This window comes from Ascoidea rubescens (assembly GCF_001661345.1).
Source record: "Ascoidea rubescens DSM 1968 unplaced genomic scaffold ASCRUscaffold_9, whole genome shotgun sequence".
Lineage (NCBI taxonomy): Eukaryota > Fungi > Ascomycota > Saccharomycetes > Ascoideales > Ascoideaceae > Ascoidea > Ascoidea rubescens.
This window is the reverse complement of record NW_017962921.1, coordinates 39,833-58,122: the sequence shown is the minus strand read 5'-3', so window position 1 is coordinate 58,122 and position 18,290 is coordinate 39,833. Positions and strand designations below refer to the sequence as shown.

The 18,290-nt window shown below is 32.6% G+C and overlaps 5 protein-coding genes across 5 annotated transcripts; 3 read left to right on the top strand and 2 right to left on the bottom strand.

Annotated features, from left to right (window-relative positions):
* The first annotated feature begins 54 nt into the window (after window positions 1-54).
* Window positions 55-2,001, top strand: RIB2 (bifunctional DRAP deaminase/tRNA pseudouridine synthase RIB2). Its single transcript, XM_020193516.1, has one exon. The coding sequence runs from the start codon at window positions 172-174 to the stop codon at window positions 1,882-1,884; it is 1,713 nt and encodes a 570-aa protein (XP_020046326.1). The 5' UTR covers window positions 55-171; the 3' UTR covers window positions 1,885-2,001.
* A 1,020-nt stretch (window positions 2,002-3,021) lies between these two features.
* On the top strand, window positions 3,022-5,076 carry CDC5 (polo kinase CDC5; the record flags this gene model as incomplete). Its single annotated transcript, XM_020190691.1, has 1 exon — window positions 3,022-5,076. The coding sequence occupies one exon, from the start codon at window positions 3,022-3,024 to the stop codon at window positions 5,074-5,076; it is 2,055 nt and encodes a 684-aa protein (XP_020046325.1).
* A 1,988-nt stretch (window positions 5,077-7,064) lies between these two features.
* Window positions 7,065-7,403, bottom strand: ASCRUDRAFT_8801 (uncharacterized protein; the record flags this gene model as incomplete). The annotated part of the gene is made up of 1 exon (XM_020194983.1): window positions 7,065-7,403. The coding sequence occupies one exon, from the start codon at window positions 7,401-7,403 to the stop codon at window positions 7,065-7,067; it is 339 nt and encodes a 112-aa protein (XP_020046324.1).
* Window positions 7,404-9,421: 2,018 nt separating this feature from the next.
* Window positions 9,422-10,824, top strand: REI1 (Rei1p). Its single transcript, XM_020193515.1, has one exon. It carries the CDS (start codon window positions 9,426-9,428, stop codon window positions 10,788-10,790), a length of 1,365 nt encoding a protein of 454 aa, XP_020046323.1. The 5' UTR covers window positions 9,422-9,425; the 3' UTR covers window positions 10,791-10,824.
* A 190-nt stretch (window positions 10,825-11,014) lies between these two features.
* On the bottom strand, window positions 11,015-14,430 carry LAS21 (mannose-ethanolamine phosphotransferase LAS21; the record flags this gene model as incomplete). The annotated part of the gene is made up of 2 exons (XM_020194982.1): window positions 11,015-14,049; window positions 14,397-14,430. 2 exons carry the CDS (start codon window positions 14,428-14,430, stop codon window positions 11,015-11,017), a joined length of 3,069 nt encoding a protein of 1,022 aa, XP_020046322.1.
* Window positions 14,431-18,290: the final 3,860 nt, after the last annotated feature.

Here is an 18,290-nt window from a genome sequence, read left to right as displayed (position 1 = left end):
CTTTTTTTTTTTCCGTTATTTTTTTTCAAGCACCAATTGTTTTCTTTTATTATGTGTTGGGTAGAATCGATTATTTATCTATATATTTAGCTAGACGTCTATTTAATTGAATATTTATTTGGTAGATTGGCTACTGGGTAAATGAACAGGATTTCATTAGCATTCAAAAGAATGGTTTCAAAAGCTGGAGAGAAATTGAGCAAAGATAGAGTTGTTATAATTGAAGATGAGAAGTTGGGTATTAATACGAGCTATAGGATTGGGAAAGAACTAAGAAAAGTCGACCCATACTATTATACGTATAATACGTATTGCAAGTTACGATGGAGAGGGAAGAATGTTGTTGACGTATTTCAAAGAGAATTTCGAGACAAGAGTGGAGAGCATTATCGGAGGAAGATCGAAGAGGGAAAGGTTACAATCAATAAGCAAGTAGCGAAATTGGATACGATTTTGAAAGATGGAGATTTGATTACACATAAGATCCATCGACATGAGCCAGCGGTTTCAGCAAAGGAAATTCAGATTATATATGAGAATAAGGATATGGTTGTTATTAATAAACCCGCGGGCATACCAGTTCATCCAGTTGGTAGGTATCGATACAATTCAATATCTGAGATATTTCAGTTTGAAAAGAAAATGAATATATTGGTTTCGCATAGATTGGACCGATTGACATCGGGGATAATGCTCTTGAGCAAGAATGGGGAATATTCAGAGCAGTTGAGAAATAAGTTTATTAACCGAGATTTGGTGAAGGAATACATTGCTAAAGTGAAGGGGAATTTCAAAAAGATGGACGAAAATGGGAAGGAGATTAACGAGGTGTTGATTGACAAACCGTTGTATAAATACGATGCAAGGTTGACATTGAACAAAGTGGATGAAGAAAAGGGAAAGACAGCAAAGACATATATTCGAAAGGTTTCGTACGATAAAGAGAGCGATACTAGTATTGTGATTTGCAGGCCATTGACAGGAAGAACCCACCAAATTCGGGTTCATTTACAGTATTTGGGGTTTCCAATTGCCAATGATCCTATTTACTCAAATGTTAAAGTCTGGGGAGAGGCGTTGGGAAAGGAAAACAAGATTGACTACAGATTGGTGCAAAAGAGATTGGACAAGTTTGGGAAAAGCGAGCCAGAGAACAGTTGGTATTACCAAAGAGAGATTGAAGATGGGAAATGCAACAAAAATGGAGAGGTGTTGAATGGAAAGCACTGCAAAGAGTGTGAAGACGAGTTATATTCTGATCCAGATGTGAGAAACTTGGAGATTTGGTTGCATTCGTTCAGATACAAAACGAAGGACTCCACGGAGGGCGAACAGTGGGAGTTCCAGACGGAAATACCGGAGTGGGCGATGGAAAAGCACCGGAAGCATATGGAGACGGCAATGGAGGAGGCCCGGAAGTGCGAATACACGGACCGGGCCTTTTCGGTGGGAGCGGTGCTTGTGTTGGACGACGAGGTTCTTGCGACGGGATACTCACGAGAGTTACCAGGAAACACACACGCCGAGGAGTGCGCCATCAAAAAGTACTTTGCGCAGGTGAGCTCTGAGCAGGACGAGCAAAAGCTTCCCGTCGGGACTGTGCTCTACACCACGATGGAGCCCTGTTCGCACCGACTCAGCGGGAAAACGCCTTGTGTCGAGCGAATTCTCCGCTACGGCATCCGCACGTGCTTTGTCGGTGTTCTCGAGCCGGACACTTTCGTCGCAAACAACACTGGCCGGAAAACGCTTGCGGCCAACGGCGTGCTCTACGCACAAGTTCCGGACGTCGAGGCCCGGTGTTTGGCGTTGGCCACGGGCCGTAACCCGGATGCGGATGCGGATGCGGACCAACAGAGAAAGAAGCCCAAATTGGCACTATAAGAGGATCAAAAGATGCTGTCAAAATAGCTGGTATGAGTATTTCAACAATCGATGGTTCTTCACTACGCAGTACCACCGCTGTGGATGTAAAGCAGCCCCAGGCACATGCATGTGCAGGCTGTTGCCTGGCGCACACTCAGACGTTCTGCCATGCACAATGCCTGATTGGGGAATTTGTTTGTGTAGTGTTTGCTTCTTTGTGTACTTCTTTCCCCATTGGGCGCTGCTGCAGGTGCTCTTCCCGATTCGGCAAAATGTAAACACACATTTCATTTTCTGTGCAGTTCGCTTTTTGGCTGGGCCTTTTGAATATAAATAAATAAACTTCTTTGCTTTTGTTTTTATATTTAATATCCCTTTTTCATCTCTTCTTCTTGCAACCATCTCTGTTCCTCTTCTTTTCCTGATATATCTTCTTGTTTCTTCCCATCCCTAGCCCTTAATTCTCCATCTGTTCCTTCGACTCAACTCACCTCGCTTGGTTCCGGTTTTTTTTATTTCTTTTTGTCATCTGTTTTCTTCTCTGGTTCTCTCTCTTATATCCAATCTTTCGATATCCACTTTGCAATATACTACTTTGATATTTGCCCTCTAATACCTGATTTATACTTGATATATACCTCACTTATACCCTTTTGTGGTTTTCAGTATTTTTCCATATCCTTATCCCCATCACTACCAATACTACTCCTCTATATTACTTATCCCTCTTTATAACACTTATCTTATCTCATACCTCACTTCTTAAAAGTATTCTTAAAAGTATTCTCAAACGTCTTCTTACAAAGTGATATCGACAACAATCCTTAAATTGTCTCCAATATTAACATTAATACCTCCAACATTATTAGTCTCAACCTCAATAACAACAACAATAGCCCCCCTAAAATATCCTTCTTTAATTCCCTTATAAATCTATTCAATCACAGAAATCCTTACTATCTCAATCATTTCCAATTTTTTAACAACTTTACTCACAACGATTTTAAAACCAAACAATCCATTTCAATCAGGAATTCATCTGAATACCCACCTCTCATTTTCAACATCCCCCGTAATCTATTTTCATTCCTATTCAACTCTCTAAACTTAAATCTAAATCTAATTCTAAATCTAAATTCCTCCTACTTCTCCAAAATGCGTGGCCAACCTCTACAAGTCATTGCTTCTCAAGACCTCAACTCAAGAAACGTTAGAAATAGTTTAAATGCTAACCTCAACACTAACCATTACCAAACTCAACTCCCTTCTCAGCAACAAGCAAAACAAATCCTACAAAAGGAACAACAACAACAGCAACAACAACAACAACAAAAGAAAAAAAGGGAAAAATTATCCTCTCTTTGCAAAACTCCTCCCTCAGTCATTAGAACAAGAACAGGTAAAGATTACCAAAGAGGTTTATTCTTAGGTGAAGGTGGTTTTGCTAGATGCTTCCAAATCAAAGATGATGGTGGAAAACTATACGCTGCTAAAACTGTTGCAAAGGCCTCAATTAAAAATGAAAAAACTAAAACAAAACTACTATCTGAAATCAAAATCCACAAATCAATGTCTCATCCAAACATCGTCCAGTTTATCGACTGTTTCGAAGACGATGTCAACGTTTACATTCTTCTAGAAATCTGTTCCCATGGCTCCCTTATGGACTTGTTGAAGAAAAGAAAAAACTTATCTGAACCTGAAGTCAGATTCATGATTGTGCAAATCATAGCTGCTATCAAGTATATGCACAATAGAAGAGTCATCCACAGAGACATTAAACTTGGTAATATCTTCTTTGATGCTGATATGAACCTCAAAATTGGTGATTTCGGTCTTGCTGCTGTCTTGCCTGTTGGAAAAGATAGAAAATACACAATCTGTGGTACTCCCAACTACATTGCTCCTGAAGTTCTTACTGGCAAAATTAAAGGTCACTCCTTCGAAGTAGATACTTGGTCAATCGGTATAATGATGTACGCTTTATTATTCGGTAAACCCCCTTTTCAATCAAAGGACGTCAAACTAATTTACGAAAGAATTAAATCAACTGATTATCAATTTCCCCAAGACAAAAACGTCTCAGATGAAGCAAAAATTCTTATAAAGGATATCCTCTCTCTTGACCCTTTAAAAAGACCTTCTCTCTCTGATATTCTTCACTATAAATGGTTTAAAGGCTCCTTTCCAAGACAACTTAGCACCGATATACTACTAAATGAACCTTCCTATTACTATAACATCGACAAAAGAGAAGCAGAAGCAAACTTTTACAATGCTCAAATGAATGGCGGTTTAATGAGCGGTGGCCCTAAAAACCCAATAGAAATCTTAAAATCAGATCTTGAATCAGAACAACCAAAAGCACTTTTGCCCCAATCCCTATCTCCAGGTGGCACTTCAAATAAATATAAAGAAATGGTCATGGTCGGTACTGCTTCAAAGAGAATAACCGAAGAAGCTCTTATAAACAAAATGTTAAAACCTTCAAAAAAATTCAACTTTTCCTCTAAATTCGAAAAAAAATCAGACCAACTATTAGCAAATGAATGCATGGAAACTTTAAGCAACATTAACATAGCTGAAAGGCAAGTCAGATTAAGATCTTCAATCGACGACAACTACGTGATCAACAAGAGACCAATACTAATAAGCAAATGGGTTGACTACTCAAATAAACATGGTTTCTCCTATCAATTATCCTCAAACGATATCGGTGTATTGTTTAATAATGGCAACTCAATCTTAAAATTAACCAACTCTGAAGACTTTTGGTATATAGTCGAGGACAAACTTAAAGGTTGGCTGGCAAAAAGTTTTCAGTTAAGTTCAATGCCCTTTGAATTGAGAAAAGAAATGGGAATAGTTGAGTTTTTTGCTAAATATATGAAGACCAACTTGTGCAACGTCTCAAATGAACACAGTGCTAGAGAAGAAGACATATGGTTAAGAAGATATAGCAGATATGATCCCTATGTGATGTTTGAATTAAGTAACGGTTCATTCCAATTTAATTTCAGAGATCATCACAAAATATGCATTTCAGAAAAGGGTAGAGCTTTAACGTATATTTCTCCTGATAGAACTGCTAATTCATACTCATTAGTCGAAGTATTAAGATATGGTGGTATACCAGGTAATAAAGAAATTAACTTTGAAGAAAAATATCTTTTAATGAAACAAGCATTAAAACAAAAAGCTGACATATAAAAACAATGTATCAAAATAAGTTGAATTAAAAATTATATTACAAAACATTTTTTTTCATTTTTTTATTTTGTTGATTTTATAAAAGAAATTCGTTATTATTTTTTAATCAAGGTTTTGGTTATTAGTTTAGGGATTTTTTTATTAGAAAATCCTTTTATTTTCAATTCATAATCAGCTTTTGGTCTATTAATTTCTTCAAGTGAAGTTTTATATTGAGATTTTTTTATTATTTTTTTACTTTGTTTTACTTTACCTTATTTTATTTTATTTTATTTTTTTTTTTTTTTTTTCAAACTCACTCATCATAATATTCTAAAACAGAAGTTTCTTAATGACATTTAATGTGGATGCCTTTGTTTATAAATATGTCTGCTATCCACAGATAAAACATGTTTTTGTGATCCAATTCATCTTCCAAATCATTTTTAATACCAACTTTCTTTCAATCATTGATGCAATAAATTTTTTTTTACAAAAAAAGATCTTTTTAGAAAGACACACCAAATTTATAGAATTTTTGTTTCTTTATATATATATATTTAATGCATTTTTAATAAAAATATTACAAATTTTAGCTACTAGTGCATTCTAGCAAAACTCCAAATAATTTTCACTTTACAAACACGGTTTTTTTGAAGATATTTGTGGAAATAATCGATTCAACTCACAATTTATTATCTGGAATGAGCACCAAAAAAGTCTATCAGCACCAAAGGGTTGCTTAAGCATAGCAGCTTATAGAGAATTTGAATGATGGTATTTGCAGCTAATGTGTAAGTTGTGGAGTTAGTTAGCCACCATATTAGACTGCCTAGTTCATATACAATAATAACGTAGATAACACACTATCAAGACCTGTAGGAATATATTGAAAAGAAAGGTTTTAATATGGAGTTTCAGGAATAAGTTCATTTAGTAATAGAATTGATAGTTTGAATAGTGAACTAATAAGGATAGTTAGCGACTAATAATAGTAAATTGTAATAGATAGATTAAAATAAGTGATAATAGTATGTATAATTAATTGATTAGTAGCTTGATGATTTCTTTTTAATTTATTGAAAAGAAATCTTTAGACTTTGTATATGAGAATTAGTATATAGAGAAGTTATATAATTTGAAATATGAAGTAAATTAAAATAAAATTGAAATAAAAGGAAACAAATTGTAAACAAAATAAAAAAAATTCAGAGACATAGATGATTCAAACAAAAGTAGCCTTTTTAAAGTTGATAATATGAAAATTAAGTTTGAAATATATTGTAGTTTTATTTATTAATTCTCTGTTTCGCATGAAACAGATCCTATACCAGAAGTGGCGTCCTTATTTGTGACCGCTTTCATGCGGTCTGACGCAGTGATCGTGTGCATTTAGCGTCTGTAATTTTCCCCTGTTTAAGCTTCTTTGAAGAGCTTCTATTGTGGAGAGGATTCGGGAGTATTTAAAAGGGTCTTCACGATTGCAGGTTATATGCATTGGTAGCTTTATGATTAAAATAGTCATTGAGCACAAATCACTATTTACTACTATTAGTTCAAGTTTCTTTACGTATATTAATCCATATTTATTAAAAACTATTTACCATCATATACCATCATATACCATCAACTGAGCTAGTAATTATCAACTGCTTTAATGGTTATTGATAAAAAATAAATACCATATAAATATTTTATACATTATACTCGATTTAAAAATTTTTTAATTCCATTCAATCCAGTCTCATCAAAATATACGGAGTGTTGATACGATTTAGCTAGATGCATAACTTTTTTATATTCTTTGGTGTTAATCCTTCTATTTTTGTTATGAAATTTACTTTGAAAACTTTTTATGGTTTTATATTTTTGTCTATCTGTATTGCAGTCTGTAACTTTAAACATAATTATTTTGCCTCTAACAATAGAAACATGATTAAAATAAAAATTGAGATGGCTAGTTTTTTTGCACCTGGGATAACTCTGAGAAAAACTTTTTAATAATTCTTTCAAACATAATGATCAGATAAATTCCCTTTTGAATTAGTGAAGCTTTGAATTTTTTTAATATTAAAATGGTGATTTGCGTCTCTAACATCCTCATCATTGGAATCGGCTTCATCAAATATATTAGCACCACCATAGATAACAACATTGTCATTGCATTTAGCGCTTTGCAAATGATTTTTGAACAGTTTCATTTTCTTCAACAAATTTAATTCTGCACCTTTTTTGACTTTTATATAGTGAGAAAACTCTTTATCACTTGAACTGGAATGTTCAGCTTGATGAAGAATATAAATCGACTTATAAAAAATGTCTTGCATGCTATTTTTGTAGAGGGCCATTTTACAGAAAAATTAATTTTAGAATAATAAATCAAAATTAATAAATAGTTGTCAACCACAATAAAGTTTTATCCAATTAATCCAAATTCTGTTGCATTTAGCTGATTGAAAGTAGTTATATTTAATTAACCAAATGCTCATAAATAATATTATATAATTTATATAGAAAAAGTGAAATTCATAATAAAAACAGACAATTTATTTGCTATAATTAATGTAATTTAATATATATTTGATTGTAAGAGAAAATACATAAACATTTCATAACAGATTCTCAATTTAAAAGAACAAACAATTTATAGTAGATCTTTAATTTAAATAAATAAAATTTTTACAGGAAAATATAAAATCGTTACATCAGTTGATGTTTGCTCAAGGTTTGATCATCAATAATTCTTTTTTAAAAGTTGGCGATATATTGGGATTTCCTTTTTCATATTTTTGAAAAGTTTCGTATTTTTAACGATATTAATAACTTTTAATTCACGATTATCCACAATAACCAGTAACAATTCATAATCACATATTATTTATTGCAATGGATATAATCAAAATAAATTTTCAAGCAATAAAATTATTTAGAGAAAATTTGAAATCATATTCTGGTAAATTTTTGGAAGTTGCAGCTGATAATTCTCTTTGTCAAATTTGTCCAATATAAAAATAACTAAAGATTTGAAAATTAACCGATAATCTCACTATTGATATTCTAAGTATTTTGAGTAGAGCAAATAAAAAATATACAGAAAATTTCAAACTAGTAACAAATTCAATATTTTCTTATAAAACCAACCTATCCAATATGAACATTCTTCATCACAATATCATTAAAAAAATCAGTTTTATTGAATTATTTATCATGATGCTTTTACTACTAAATTTTAACATTAAAGTGATGGAAGTTAATAACACCACAAGAAACTTCTGTGTAACATCCAGTTGCTGTTCCATTATTATCAAAACTAATCTGAATATAATTGCCTTATTTCAAAATAAGGATGGTACAAAAAATAATTATATCTGTATTTCCTATAACAATAATCAGTCAATGCTATGTAATTTATTTAAATTATCCCAATATTTTGAAGATATAAGCTTGAAGTATATAATAACAAAATTAAACATAGAGTTGACATCAACAAAACAGAACCAATTCTTTTTGTCTTTTTGGCAATAAATTCTATTTTACTATATGAATCTGCTGTCATCGATGCAATTTCAAAAATTCAAGGAGAAAATAATAATTGTTTTTATGAAAAGGTCAGTAAAGATTTTAATGAATTATCATTTTCCAAATACTTGATCTCACCGTGGGTAGAAGTTTTGGATCGAAAACATCTCTGTAACATATTTAATATTTTGCGAAGAATAAAAGATAGAGATGGTTAAAAAATCTACAATTATATAAGAAACCAAAAAATGGAACTTTAATAACTTTATAAATGATGTTTTGAATATAAAAAATTTAATAAATTATGAACTATTTTTCTTGTTAATATTTTAGACATATTACTTAATGCGATCTAATAAAACTGGATTTCTTTTAACTCTGGAGGACAAAATGTAATTGTTTAATTTCAATAATATTTGTTAATGGAAGTTCAATTTGTAATAGCATTTTAGTATCTGGAACTGTTAGCAAGTCATTGACATGTACTTGTTCTCGTTACTTCAAACAAAAAAGCTCTAAAAAAAACTAGTGATAAACTCGGAATTTTTCTCAAATCTGCAAGTTTCTCTCAAAAGTCTGATAGTTGCATGAAAAGAAATCAAGACGAAATGTTCGGGATTCACCTTTAAACCCTTCACATCGGGAATCACGGTTTATTTGTGGCAGTGCTCTGAAAGCAAAAAACATGTACAGTACGTGATAACCCTCTACTTTTACAATATTGAAAATTTGAGTTTATTGCAAAGATTTATTCATCACGTGTTTTACAGTTTTTGTTGAAAAATCAAATAATTTTTCTTCTTTCAATCTATGATCGTTGTATTTATAATATAAGTATATTTCCAAAGAAAATGTCATCAAATTACACCTGCAATAATTGTGGTATAGCTTTCAACAATTCAAACGACCAGAGATCTCATATGAAATCAGAATGGCACCGTTATAATTTGAAAAGAAGAATTGCCCAATTGCCCCCAATAACTGAATCAGCTTTTAATGAAAAATCGATTAATAATGAACTAAATTCAAATAATAACTCTGATGAGCAGAAAACTAAAGAAAATAAAAACAAGAACAGAACAGTAACTAAAAAGGAACTAAAAATACAGAAGAAGAAACTTGAGTTAGCTGAAAAGAAGAAAAAATTGTTGGAATTAGCTAGATTACAAATCAATAATGCTACTAGTAATAACGATAAAAAAAATAGTAATAATAATGATAGTGAGTCTCGAAGTGGTGATTTAGAGGTCACAAATAGAAAGATTGAAGAAAAAGGATCTCAACTAAAGGAGATATCTACTTTACAAACAAAACAAAAAGATATTGAAGATGAATTAAATAAATTATCAATAGAAGATCAAGAAGAGTATTTGATCAATAAGAAATTGGAGCAAAATTTGAAATATAAGATTTCTCCAAATACGTGTTTATTTTGTACAAAAAACAAAAAACAAGATTTTGCGTCTTTAGATGATAATATTAACCATATGTTTAAAAATCATGGTCTATATGTACCTGAGCAGAAATTTTTAATCGATAAATTTGGGTTGATTAAATATTTATCAGAAAAAATTTCAATCGGTAATGTTTGTATTGTATGCAACTATCAATCAAAAGATTTGAACTCTATCAGATCACATATGATAGATAAACAGCATTGTTACATCCCATACGAAACATTAGATCAAAAATTAGAACTTGGTTCATTTTATGATTTCACTTCAACTTACAATGAAGTTGATGCTAGAAGTAAGTTTGAATCCAAAATTGAGGAAAGTAGTAATGACATGGATCAAAATGAAGATGATTGGGAAGATGTTTCAGATGAAGACTTCAGTGATGACGAAAATAATGTCACTCCTCAATCCGAGAAAGAAAATGATGAAGACGAAGATGAAGCTCCAATTGATTATTTGTATACTGATGGTGTAGAACTTCATTTACCATCCGGTTTGAAAGTTGGCCATAGAAGCTTGGTGAGATATTATAAACAGGATATTAAACCCGAGAAGACATATAGTGAGGGCCAAAAAACTGTCATGACTGTTGAATCAAGAAGTAAATACATGTTGGCACCCACCACTATCGACAAAAAAACTTATATCCAAAACAAACAAATATGGAAAACAAAACAGAAGTTTGATGATCTTAACTTTAAAAGATCTCAAAAATTCATCAATAATCAACCACATTATAGAGATCAATTATTACAATAAACGATTGTATTTATTTTTTTCACTTATTCATTTGGTTTCCTTTGGTCTGATTTTATTTGATTATTGATTTTTTTAACTTCTTTTTTCTTGTTCTTGTTATTTTTGTGTTTGAAACTTTGTATTTCGTATAATCAAAAAGTTAACAGATAAAAAATGCTTTATATGACTGTATATTCAAGCTCTATATAAATAAAATGGAAAAACAAAAAAAAAGTTCTTAAAAATTATGAAATGGAAATTAAGACTAGATTGATAAGTTCTACTGCCCCATTCATTAGAAAATTCCAAACGAAAAAGTATAGCAATTTAGGACTAAAAACTGTCCAGATAAATAGATGAAACTTTAATAAATAACAACTTATTATCAAAAACATTCCAAAAATAGAATAAAATGTTAATTTGATGGAAAAATTTCTTAGAAATAATTCAAATTTGAATTTTCTAAAAATATTTTTATTTTCATCTTTATTTTTATTTAGTTGTTGATTTTGATATCTATCCATTAATTTAATATGCAACATTAGCGAATTTTCAAAAATTAACTTTAAATTTATGAAATTCCAATAAATTGGGCTTGCAAAATTGGAGGTAAAAGTTAAAACTCCAGTTATAAACAAGTTGTAATTTGTCAACCCATTATACGAATTTGTCAAATCAACTGTTGATAGAGAATTAGTTGAGCCACTTGAAAAAAATGACAAGTGTTGTAAAATTAAAGTGAAGATAGTAGTGAATGTGGTGATTTTTAATTGTAGATTTATCATTTTATAGAATATGAATTTACTATTTTTGATATCTTTGTTTATGTTATTGTTATTGTTATTTTCATTTCCGTTCAATTCATTTAGTTCATTTTCAAAAGATTTTAGTTTATTATCAATATATTCATCAAGAGTTGCGGCAATAAAATATTGAATTATCGAATAAAGTAGAAACATGGGAATATTTAACTTTAAAGACTGAAATAATAAAAAGGAGTTGAGAATTCCAGATATATCATTAAAAAATCTATAATCACTTTCAAAATGACCTTTGAAGATTCCGGTTTTAAATTCGATTGGGTCGAATATCAAGACTTGATTAAAGAATCTAAACAAAATTCTTATTACAAAAACTGAGATAAATATCATGTAAAATAAGTTAGCCAAGTCATGTAAAGTATCATTTGCATTTTCCACACGTAAAGTGATTATAATGTGGTCAACCAAAAATTTGAAAATTTGGGGTAAGGTATTGTTTGAATAATCTGAAGCTAATTTGAATGAAAAGGATACTGAATATAGTAGAAAAGTGAAAAGAAAATTTATGAAAAAGTTGATTAAATTGAAGCCACCAGTTAAAAGAATGAGCCAATTTGAGATAAAAGTTACAAGAATCAAGAACCAAGTTAAATAAGTATGGTCATTTAACCAAAATGAAAAATGATTAAAATAGATGAAATTAAATTTTTGGCCTGAATTATTCCAAGATCTAATGAATCTAATTAAGAAGGGAGTGAGAAAGCAGATGATTTTGAAATTTTTAGGAAGAATTGAGAAATCCTGAAAATTTTGAATGAATATTAAAGAGATAAAGGTAATGATTGAAAGCCACCAAATTTGGTATTCTTCTTCTATCATTGAGGAGCCAAAAGTTGTGAGACCTATTATTAGAGAGAAAACAAAGAAGGATACGGAGGAGAAGGAGAAGTTTGATGAAGATGAAGATGAAGATGAAGGTATAAGAGAAGGATTAAAAAATTTGAAGTAACAAAAGGATATTAAGATGGTTGAACAAATGACCAATGCAAGACCAATGATTAGTTCATTATAGTTGTAGTTTGTAGAAGAGTTTACTAAGATTGATTGCGATTGTTTTAAAAAAAGATATACATCATCGACTAAAGAGTTGTAGTCATTTTCAGATAAGTTGAATAGTTGATTTAAATTGAATAGATTATTTAGTTTTAAGATTGAGTTATTCCACAAGAAGTTTAAGTGATTAAAATCATCATTATCATCATTATCATTATCATCAATGCTATTAATGTTTTTAGTATTGTTATTGATAATTTCAGTGAAATTTTTATTATATTTTGATTGAATCAAGTTTTTAAATTGAAAAGAGTTTTGTAAAAGATGTAATAGGAAATTTTTTTTATTGAATAAAGGAGAAAAGTTTTGGATAAAGATACCTAGGTTATTCTTTGGAATTGGGATATTTAATAGAGTGGATAAAGTTGAGACTAAATCGATTTGGTTTATTTTAGTATGATAAGAGTAATCTGAGCTGTAGGGCAATGGAGATTTTGGAGAATTATTTGGGATTGAATTTAAATTAAAGGATTTAAATAATGGGGAAATAAAAACTAAACCGGGAGAGGTTTCAGATAACGAAGAACCGCCATGGTTACCCAAGTTGTTCATGCCATGGTCACCAAGGACTATGAATAGAGTATTGTTATCTAGATTATTGTATAATTTTTCGATTATTGAGTCCATTTCCAATTGTTTTTGAGCCATTCTAGGGTTAAAGGGACCGTAGTTATGACCTATATGATCCAAGCCTAGGTAGTGCAATATCAATAAGTCTGAGTGGGTGACTTTTTGATCAATGCCAATAAATTGATTAGTAGTAGGATGGTAATTGAATAAGTGTCTTGTTACGTTATTGTCGACTTGAGTGTAATCCTTGACAAAGAAAGAGGAAGTTCCATCAAAGTCGTTAAAAAATTTTGGAAATAATTTCAACCAAGTATCGTCGCCAAACATAGATAGATTTAAATTTTTTTTCTGGTCTCTTTTGGTGGATAGAAATTGGTATAGCCAGGTATCATGATTGATTAAAGAAGAAGAGTTTTCATTTTCATCGATGTTTAAAATTGCATCTAAAAAATTTGAAGAAGAACCAGTCGATAAGGATTTCAATCTTGGTAGAGTTACAGTGGGAGGTGACGAGAAAGCAGTAAATGGAATAGCCAAGTTATTTTTGATTAAATAATGAATAAAATTCATCGAAGAAGTATTTGAGAAGATGAAATCAGATCTTAAAGCGTCGATAACCATGAAAATCAATTTATCAAATTTCACATCATTTTTTGCATTATTTTCGTTTTTGGTAGATTCTTTGTCAATTGCATTGAAAGTGTCATCCTGATCATATATTTGCTTTTCAAAATTAAAAACTGAATTTGAATCAGTTAGCTGACCTATTATAGGTATCTTGTGTATTTCTTCAAACGACGAGTGACCTGATAAAGAGATCTTTGTGGGAAAGAAGCCTTTGGCAAAAAAAAGAAAGCCGGTAAATTGCCAAACAACCAACACGAACACCAATAGACACCGAGACGTGAGATTCATAGCTGTGAGATAACTGTGAGATGATTCTCGAGTGTTTGTTGGAGTAGAATCGATGTCTGCAATTGTCTCAGCTGCCTGTTTGGTGTTTGGTTATATGTTGACATATCTCAGCAGCACAGAGCCAGCGGTGCGGGCGCTCTCTCAAGCACGCGCGCTGAGCTAATCAGCAACAGGTACCCCATGACTGGGGTTGTTTTTGGAATGACAGCACGCATCTTGTTCTGGGCAAGCTTTTGTGTGCGTAGACGCGCGTTGTCAAGCGTGTCACTGCTGTGGAAATCTCTGGGACTCTTGTTGTCCATGTGAGGCGATCTTTGGAGCTGCATTCGAAACTGCGGAAGGTGAAAATGCGTTTCTGTGTGATGCGCGGCGTGTGATTAGCAATTCCAGAGGGAGGTCTGGTGCCATCAAGCATTATTTTTAGAAACACCCAGACGTCTTCTCGAACAGGCAATTCTGAACTGCCGTTTTCGGTGAGTACAGAGGGCCCACCGCGCTCAACCAACCTAGGCTGGGCTAGAACCAGGAAAAACACTCGCAGAACTAGGTCCGGCCGGTGTATTGTTCCTGGGCAGCGACTCGCGGACGACGTGAAAAGTGGAAGTGTAGTTCTTCCTCTGGTGCTCGTTCCTCCTCTGCTGCCTCTGCTGCCTCTGCTGCCTTTGCTGCCTCTGCGCTGTAGCTAAGCTTCTATTTGACCGCGTGCTGCCGCCGTGCTGCTCTCTGCTCTGCAGCTTATGCAGCAGTTCCGGCTTATCTGGCTGTCCCAGCGCCGTCGGTTCTTCCCACGCTCAGTTACTGCCCGCTGTTTTGGTGGTTTTGGAGCAAAACTCAAATTTCTCTCGCAACCTCACAATCTTCAGCTCTCATCGTCACTCTTTTATCTAACCTTGATATCTAATAACAATACCTATATTAATCATCTGTCTCTCGCTGAATCAGTTTAAATTCATTCTTAGCTATTGAACTCAACTTTCACACACTTTTATATTAAACCAACTTTTATTCATTCCTTTAATTTATCCACTATCTATAATTATCCTACTCATTTTAGTCATTTCGATCTTTCAAAAAGAAAAAAAAAAAATTAATCAATCTCTGCTTTTTATCTTTTATATTTCAATTAGTTTTCTATTATCTAGCCTATTCATCTATTTCACTCGCTTATTTCAATTCCCCCAATATCCAAATCTAGTTAATTGATTAATTATCTAATTCTTCTTTGATACTAGTGGCTATTTCAATTATCTATCAACTAGCTGCCAATTGTATCCTCTTGATATTTATATCTAGTTTTATTATAATCTTTTTTTTTCATTATCACTTTATATTTTCTAACTAGAGAATACCAAAAAACACTAAGATCTCAAAAAATAAAAGTTATTAAAATCATCAAATCATCAAATTATCAAATTGAAATAACTTGATGTTTATTGGATTGATTGTCCTGTTTTAATCTTTATATTATATTATAAATTATTAAAGGTATAATCATAATTATAATCACAATCATAATCACCAGAAAAAATTATTAAATTTATTACTTCTATTAAAAAAATGCTAAACAAAAATTCAATCAACTATGCGTTATACTTATTGTTATTAAATTTGTTTCTTTCAAGCTATTCAAATGCTTTAAATTTGGATTTCCTAAATCATCTCCAAGTTGATAACAATAACAACAATATTATTGATCACAACGATCAAAATGATCAAATCAATGGCTTACAAAATAACGAACAAGACTACTTGAACCAATTATTCAAAAGAGCTGCTTTTAAAAGTCATGATTTTGTATTCAAAAGAGATGATACCAACTACGCAAATGATTCCTCAATCAATATAATATCTTCAAATCAAAATGATGGCTCCATTGAATTATCCTCTGCAATAACTGTCCAACCATCTGATTTTTCCTCTCAATCTCAATTCCAAGATCAACCGGTTACCACTTCTCAAACATTGGTCGTAACCCCTTCTTCAATGGTTTTAGATGATTCTGAACAACCTCAATCCTTTACCATCATCGATCCAACTTCTGTCCTTTATGAAGTTACTTCTTCTGATGGCGATTATCCTTCTATCATTCTAACTTCTTTTTCAACTCCACAGCCCCAATCTATTGAATCCGACACCAACACTGCTGCATCAGATCTTGTCTCTGCAGACGTCATTTCTACAGACACTATTCCCAATAACACTCCAACTGACACTGCTCCAACTGACACTGCTCCAACTGACACTGCTCCAACTGACACTGACACTGATACTGAAACACTCGCCATTGGAACCTCCATTGATTCTGATACTGAATATATTGGAATCTTTACAAATGGTCAGACCTACAACCATCCTGACTCCGCTCAATCTGCTGATTCTACCATCTCTCAACCATTATCTGCTGAAACATCCACCGTAATTCAAGACCCAACTCCATCAACCGTTATATCTGATGTTGGTACAAATGCTGAAACACAAACAGTAGGCTCTCCCGTTTCCAACACTGCTAAGCCAGATACCGACACAACTGCTCCAAATACTGAAACTAACACTAACACTGTTATAAGCGCCGAAACAAGTGCTAACACTGACACCCAAATTAGCGCTGATACTGTTACTGATAGCGCTATTAACACTAACACTGATACTGCTGTTTCTGTCGATATTGCTAATACTGAAATAAGCGCTGACACCAACACCATTTCTAATTCTCAACTCCCAACAATATCCTCCAACTTTCTTATAATTCCAGCTATATCTTCAAATACTGACACTGCAACTGCCACTGCCACTGCCACTGAAATTACTCAAGATACCATTGAAACGATCCCAACCATTGAATCAACTCCAACTGAATCAGCTTTAACTGAACAAACTCCAACCAATACCGTTGATTCTCAAATATCTCACACAACTCTTTCACTTTCTGACACCAATACCATTGACACCAACACCAACACCATTGACACTGCTAATACTATCCCAACTTCTGATACCTCTGCAATCAGTACTGAAATTAATACCAATACCATTTCTATTACTGATTCAAACACAGAATTACCATCAACCGTAATCTTTTCTTCTCCAACAAACACTGCAGAAACTGAAATTGTTGATGAATCTTCAGTAGAAACTGCAACCTCTGACACTACTGCAACTGACACTAATATTGACACTGAATTACCAAAATCTATTGTTATTTCTTCACCAGTTGATCCAAGCACCATTATTCCAACAGATACCACTCAATCTGTTTCTGAATCCCAAATTGCAACAGAAAACACTGACACTTCTAGCTTATCCAATACTAATACAGAAACTTCAGTTCCATCTGATGCTTCTACTCCAATTGGCACTACTGACAGTTCAATTCCAACTGATACCATTAATACCGAAACGGCCACTTCTGTTGATAGTATCAATACTTCTGATTTAACTGATGCTTCAAGTGTTACTGATTCAATTGCTACTTCTGATCCAATTACTATTTCTGGTTCAACAGACACTATCGGCACTTTGACTACTATTGATACTATTGATAGTTCAGCTGATTCAACAGTCACTGATACTAATACTAATACTGATACCGCTTCTCTTGACACCTCCTCAGCTGATCAAACTGCTACAGATTTTACAGATTCTACAGATTCTACAGAATCACAAAGCGGTATTTTCTCTGGATCTGAATCTCTATCAACTGATACTTTAAGTCAAGTTGAAACTGCTTCATCTGTTGATGAAATTGCAACTGACTCTATATCAGGATCCTTGACTGATTCTTCAGTTCCAACTGAATCTGCAAGTGCATCTGTATCTGAATCGGTTAGTGATATTGATACTGATACCGAATTGGATAGTGAAATACCTGTAACTCCTTCAAGTATCGCTATTATTCCAACCGGTTCTTTGAGTTCTACTATCTCAGAATCGGTATCCAGCTTAGTATCTGAGTCTGCAACTCAATCCGTACCCACTATTTCGTCAGAATCGCCATATTATCCTACTGTTTCTTCTGATCTTTTATCATCTAGCGTGGTTGTTTCAGATTCGACTGAAATTTCAACAGTTATTCCTACATCTTCTGTTTCTGAATCTTCTACTGTCTCTGAATCGACTTCTGTTTCTGATCTTAGTTCTTCATTAGTTGCTTCTTTATCTTCTA